Raw genomic sequence first — 6693 nt, forward strand, 5'->3', positions numbered from 1 at the left:
TACAAATGTTGTTGTGGCACATTCCGGAGGTTGTGCAAGTTCAGAAGGAGTAGATGCCGTGTCGTGGCACGTACATAGTGTGAAATAAAACATTCACCTCACTCTTGACACTTCTCGATATATGCAAATAAAAGCAATCATGTACATATTGTGATATATGTTGAAGCGTCTATTGCGGTCATTATCCTATCTGGGGAGTCGTGGCTCTGGATGTGATACATTTGCATGCTTTTCCACTTGATAAGATGCTTAATTTGGTTTTACAATGTATATATTCCAAGTGTTTTATGGTGACACACTCATCTTGCCTATAAAGATTCATGCGAGCAAAAATTGTCAAAAGTAGCAGCTAGCAGACGCCGTTGCAGAATTGCATGGAAAGTGACTCAAAATGGTATATTGATAAAAAATGATGCTTACCTATGCTTTTTATACGTATGTGAGTGATCCCACAAATTTAGGGATTTTCCTGACTTTGTTTAGGATTTTTCGCCTCAAAAATGACGTTTTTTGGATTAAAAAATGAGCTGAAAATAACCTAGTTTTGGTCCAAAGTGGCAAAATGGCCCAAAAATTGACACATCGGCTGAAAATGCCATGGAGAAGAGAGAGAATGGGGCTTTTTACAAAAAAAACCAACAATTTTGCTCTATTGTTCAATAGCTTCCAGGGTTACCCAATCTATGTGCGCTGCAGTCCCGCCTCTTTGCAATCTTGTATTTGAGCTTGTGAGGGAGTGAATTAGGGTTTCCCCTTATCAAAATGATGTTTGGGCTTCAATATAGAAGCTCTTAAGTCTCTGCAAAATCAGAAAATGATCGCCAAGAAGGTGAAAGCTTGAGCATTCCTTTCAATTGTTTGATGCTACGACTATGTAATTGGGGACGAGGCTACATGATACCATGAAAGAGGTTTGGGTTTTGATTGAGAATTGTGCTTGTATGAACATCGAGGTTTCATGGCTGAAACATTAGTGTTTTTCAATGATCTTTTTAAGTGAAATTGAATGTGATTTGATGATCCTCTCATCATACTCTCGACTACGAAAACAAGCAATTTTCAAGCACGATAGGAAAAAGGGTTTGTAACTTTCCTATCACGAACGCTCTTAGATTCTCTCACCCTAAGAAAGAGGGTTGGTGATTCTCCACAAACGCTTTCTTGCAAATGGTTTGACTCTCATCACGAACTCTCACAGCCAAGGGTTCTACACCTTCCCAACTAAACCGCACACTTTCCGACAACCTGAGGGCAAAAGGATGTGAGGAGAGAGCCATAGCGATGGCAGGGGTGGGAGCGTACGGCAACAACAAGCCTTACTGGCCTGAAGCGAAAACATTTTATAAAACAAATCAAGACACTCCATTACACATCAAATTAGTGTTTGCTTTAATTTCAGAGTAAGTTAAAATCATTAGGAAGACAAAAATGTCGAAGAGCGGGGTGCAGCATGCCAAAGGATGGAACAATTACCAAACTTACTCTGATTTTGTTTCGAAGTCGTATTTGTGAAGCCAAAATTCCACAAAGCAAGAAAATGGCTTGGATTGGTAAAGTCATTGAGAAGACAAAAATGTCATGACCATCCAAGATGTCATATAAATACCTGCTATACTAAAAGCTCCTATGGAGCTCTGCAAAGAACGGCGGAAAAGGACCAGATTGAGGGTTTTCGAAGTCACACTTTGTACGTGCTCCTGAATCTTACTTTTATATAAGTGAATTAGAACTGCAAAGGAAAATGTAGAGCATTCGTTCTCTTGAAAATAAGAAAATGTAAGACTGATAAAACTCAGTAATGTGCTGTATCCTTTTGCAAAGCCTTCACAACACGTATTTCCAAAAGGACAGAAAGTGCCTGTTGTATATGTTTTAAGCAAACATACGACCATAGTTTTTCCATACATCAAACATATGCCAAATGCAGGTGGGTTTGAAAGTATGGTTCATACACCCAAGAACTTTTATGCGTGGAATATCATACGGCACCCTAAACAAAAGACATGCTACATATGACAGAAAGTGAAAAAGGCATCATTAGAGAATGCCAAGTACAAGAACCCATATGGACCACTAGGTGCCCCACATTTAGGGCAAGAGTACAAAAAATTATTTCATACTCTTCCATTCGTGGACATGTGCATACATCTGTTGAAAATATAATATTATTCTCATCCAAAAAACCTATGCAAACAACCATATGTTCTCAGCTTTAAGCACATCAAACAGCCATACATGAATTAGACTAGGATGCTCAACCAACATATACACACGTCAGCAAATGTGAGCTTGATTGATCGCATGGTTTTACCGCAAGCAACCTGCCCAAAGGTGACATGATAAAAAATTATTCATGACCATCAAGAACGGTTTTAAAAAAAGGACATTATTCCAAACCATTTGAGAATTATTCTTCTATTTACACAGGACCCAAGTCACTTAAATCAAGCCTTGCAATCGTCAGTTCCCTGTGATTTTTGATTTTTTGGGGGGGTAGTAGTAGATGTACAGAAAAGGGAAAATGTAAAAATTCTGCTGACGCTTGTGCCAGTCCATGATTGAAAACAGGTAGTCAGTATACTGCCTTTAAAAGCTAGAACTTTACACTTTGTCATCGTGAAAATGCCAATTAGCCTCCTTAGGAGACCTCCCACCAAAACACCTCCTCACGTAAAGATCATTGCCAGGTGGTCTCTCCTGCCAAAGTGCCATCATCCCTTTATCAAACCATATCACACGTATGGGGTCTCAAGCACATGACCCATTTCAGGCAACCACAATAAAAAGAAAGTAAATGTATGTGAATGCATGTTACCTTCTTTGTGCAGCTCGACAGCATTGACAATAGACTAAAGGACACCGAGCTGACTGATAACGCAGGCGACCACTTATCATAGAGAATGTCTGATATCAAGCCCAAAAACACCATAATTAAGGAAGAACACAACACTGTTTTTTTTTATTGTCCCGTTATGCAAAACCCCTTCTCTCCATCATAGAGGCTATTTACTTGGACTTGCAATGTTTCTCCTCATAGTTTTTTCGCACGCCAATCATACAGCACACATGGGCATGAAAGTATGGTATAAAAGTATGACTCAGACCCTTTGAAAATAAAGTAGTTGAATAAAGTAGTTCATATGCCATTAACAGAGAGTAATTGACTGAAATATCCACTATCTTCAAACATTCAAGACTTGAAAACATAAAAAGAGGAAAAATATTTGCATGTTTGGGGCACAAAATCAGATCATTAGCAGTTTTGGGCCCAAAATTTGGGCCGCCCTTGATATGCCCAGGCTGTAGTATGAAATCCCCCAATCAAACTCAAACGTACTCCCTAGTGTATGCAGACGTTTGCATGATGAAACACACACACATGAAAAAAGCAATTGTTCTCCTCTTCTTCCCAGACAAAAGTGCTCCAACTATTATGGAAAGTGCTACCAAAAATGTCTTCTGGTAGGATATGGGGGAAGTTTCTCTAGGCACTTCACATCTTGACCGTTTGGAACACTGATTACCCTTCCAAGTTGATTGTTTGACAACTTGAACCCATAGCTTCTTTTGTCCCTTTGATATTCTAGCTTTCATGTTGTAATAATCACTTTGCCGACTTAAGCTCCAAAGATCTCTCCGTTGCTCTTATGTTACAATGATGCTACCTTTAAGATACTTTACAAGATTTGATTTTTCGGCAGAGAAATTATGTTGAGATAATTCTACACTTAACTTATAATAAGCACACCATTTTTCTACGCTGATGTCTCATTTCCACTGAATCCGGTCTCTTGAATCCAATTTGCACGTATACACACACACACACACACACACACACACACACACACACACACACACACACACACACACATATATAGCCAGCATGCTACTGAGCAAGAATCCTAATTCGAACACTCATACTCTCGTATCTTAAAATCATAAAATGATATTCTCCTGGCATGCAATTCTCCTCGAAACCAAAGCCATTTTGTAAATTGAACCTTTCCTTCTCCCTTGGCCTCAATTCTTGCTACATTAACTGGTCATTCACCATTTATGTAGAGGTTAAACTAGCATAGAGGTTCTTCAATAAAGTGTAAAAAGTCCTCCAACCATACTAGGAGGTAGATTGACAAAAGCAAGAAAAGCTTTAACCAACTAACCCAAAACGAGGAAAAGATCAAGTGGATAGAAAGTTCATGCAAAAGCCACCACTTAGGCTCACCTAGGCAAATGTGTCCGTTACTGTAGATATGAGGATGCAATGGTACTGGTGACAAAAAAATGACCTGCATCATCGAGCAAAAAGTTTTAGTTGCCAGCTAATGTACGATTTGCATTCGACAATAAAACCACATCATACACCAATGCGCATAAATGCATAGAGCATATAATGACAATGTACGGACAACCATAGAGAACTGCTAAGCAATACAGTCCGCTGACTGTACAGTCATTGGCAGTCCAATGACTGTTAGGTACAAAATGGACTAAGCCAAAGCAAGTACGACTACGATTAGAGAGAGAGAGATTCTAAAAAAGAGCTTAGTATGCCAAAGTTGAAAGGCCCAAATGGCATCTTTATAGCACGCAAGGCTTGAACTTTGGCTCCACGCCCTTGAGCCTTGGGCCTTGGCCAGTGTGACAATAGTTACCTAAAGGAACCAAATTTGGCCAAAACAACAGCTGATCAATCACCGATCAAACTGAACAGGCGCCTAACGTACTAGTGCTGACATCCTTACAGGACTCGACAAGTCGGCACAAGGATCCACGTTGGACGTGGACAACCCTGACATCACATTTTTTGTTTTTCTATATAGACATCAACTCATACATGAAAAGCATTCATAGTAAATCGAAGTTTTGGTGAGTAACATACCAAAACGTTTCTTCCCACACAAGTCAAGGGTTCCAAACATAAACTAGTACATAGCAAGCATTCACCCTGTGTAAGTGATGATGCACTAGACCAAAATCCAACAAATTTCTTATCATATATGGATATACACACACGCGCACGCGCGCGCACACACACAAACTAGTACATAGCAAGCATTCACCCTGTGTAAGTGATGATGCACTAGACAAAAATCCAACAAATTTCTTATCATACAACATGGATATACACACATGCAAACACACACACACACATCCGACGTTTGGAGCCAATGAATTCCTGGAGAATATCTATTACAGTCAGTTGTATTAAGGCAAAGTATGTCCAACGGCAAGAATTGATACCTCTGGAGCTTCCATGGGATAATCATCAGTAAAATCGAATTGCACATTGAACATCTCATCTGCATACAGCGTCCCTGGAGCCCCGAATATCTGGACGATCCATCTGTGCAGACAAAATGAATGAATCAAAAGGGGTGAAGTAGAATGAATGAAACATAACAGACTTCAAGTCTTTCCCCATCGCATGACCTGCGCAGATCATCAGTGGGTGTGTATTCAAACTCAGAAGGTGGGTTCATCAACCACTCATGCGCTTCAGACTGGATTCGAAGGGCCGCTACTTTGCTAAGGCCCTGCAAGAGAGCTAGCAACCATCACTGCTGGTGTTCGTAGCAAAAATATATTACAAGATATGTTGAGAGAGAGAGAGAGAGAGAGAGAGAGAGAGTTAGTTAGTTAGTTAGTTAGTTACCTTTGAAGTTGAAGATTTGCTCGGCTGTTTCCGCTTGAAGAGGGAGAAGTCGGCTTCCATTTACTGCGATCCTCTGCGGATGAGGGGCGTGCGAGCGTGCGTGCTGTGTGTGTGTGTGTGTGTGTGTGTGTGTGAGTGAGAGAGAGAGAGAGAGAGAGAGAGAGAGAGAGAGAGATTAAAGAAATGGCCACGCGTAGAGCTAGCTTCCTTGCTAGTTCCTGCAGAGTGACTCTGTGCAAATGCAGAATTGAAATTAGTCTACGAAAACGAAAAAAATCTAATTTTGTCGGGCAAAACCAAGTTTGACCTAGGCTTGGGTTCATCAGGCAGTTTCCTCACCAACTGCCCAAATTAGAGCAGCATCTTCGACTCCGGGCTTGGATGGCCGTTTACACCTGAGGGCGCATTAAGACGGATCCTCTTTAATCTATAGTCTCTCGTCTTCTTCGTTTCCTTCTCTCTCTCTCTCTCTCTCTCTCTCTCTCTCTCTCTCTCAACGAAAGGCAGTGCCAACGTCTATCTCCAGATGCCTTGTTTGGTACATGCATGCAAAGTGTCGTACTCATTTTAGCCTTTTTATGCATGTAAAAACATTATCATTGATAACAATAGGTGGAATTTTTTCTGCTCACAACCTCTCTCTCTCTACTCGTTCTTCTTCAGCTCATTCCATCCCTCTCATGGCTCATGCCCCCTTACACCTGCCATAGCCAACCGATCCTAAGAGTGATATCAGAGCTTTGGAGATCAAGGAGCTTTAAAAAGCATGCCTCTGCCTATTATACCACTATTGTTGGTGCCTACACACATTGCCCAAGAGCTCGGATTGGTGGTGGAGATAGATTTGCAAGTGTTTCCTACAGACAACGTTCTAAAACATTGTCGCTCAAGCGCCAGGTGGTGGCCTTGTCAACAGGAAGTTATGCAGATAGCGTTCTAAAATGTTGAGCGTTCCGAAACACTATCACTCAAGCGCCAGGTGATGGCCTTGTCGGCAAGAAGTTCTATAGATAGCATTCTAAAATACTGCCATATTT

At 40.8% G+C, this 6693-nt stretch overlaps 1 protein-coding gene across 1 annotated transcript; it reads right to left on the reverse strand.

Moving 5' to 3' along the window:
- Nucleotides 1-2370: 2370 nt before the first annotated feature.
- On the reverse strand, nt 2371-5915 carry LOC147446250 (putative ubiquitin-conjugating enzyme E2 16). Its single transcript, XM_086525510.1, has 6 exons — nt 5657-5915; nt 5434-5537; nt 5245-5347; nt 4226-4289; nt 2816-2904; nt 2371-2697 (listed from the first exon to the last, which is right to left on the reverse strand). Exons 1-6 carry the CDS (start codon nt 5714-5716, stop codon nt 2602-2604), a joined length of 516 nt encoding a protein of 171 aa, XP_086381636.1. The 5' UTR covers nt 5717-5915; the 3' UTR covers nt 2371-2601.
- Nucleotides 5916-6693: the final 778 nt, after the last annotated feature.

The sequence above is a fragment of the Adiantum capillus-veneris genome, chromosome 12 (assembly GCF_014529385.1).
Source record: "Adiantum capillus-veneris isolate H3 chromosome 12, ASM1452938v2, whole genome shotgun sequence".
In the NCBI taxonomy this organism is placed as follows: Eukaryota; Viridiplantae; Streptophyta; class Polypodiopsida; order Polypodiales; family Pteridaceae; genus Adiantum; species Adiantum capillus-veneris.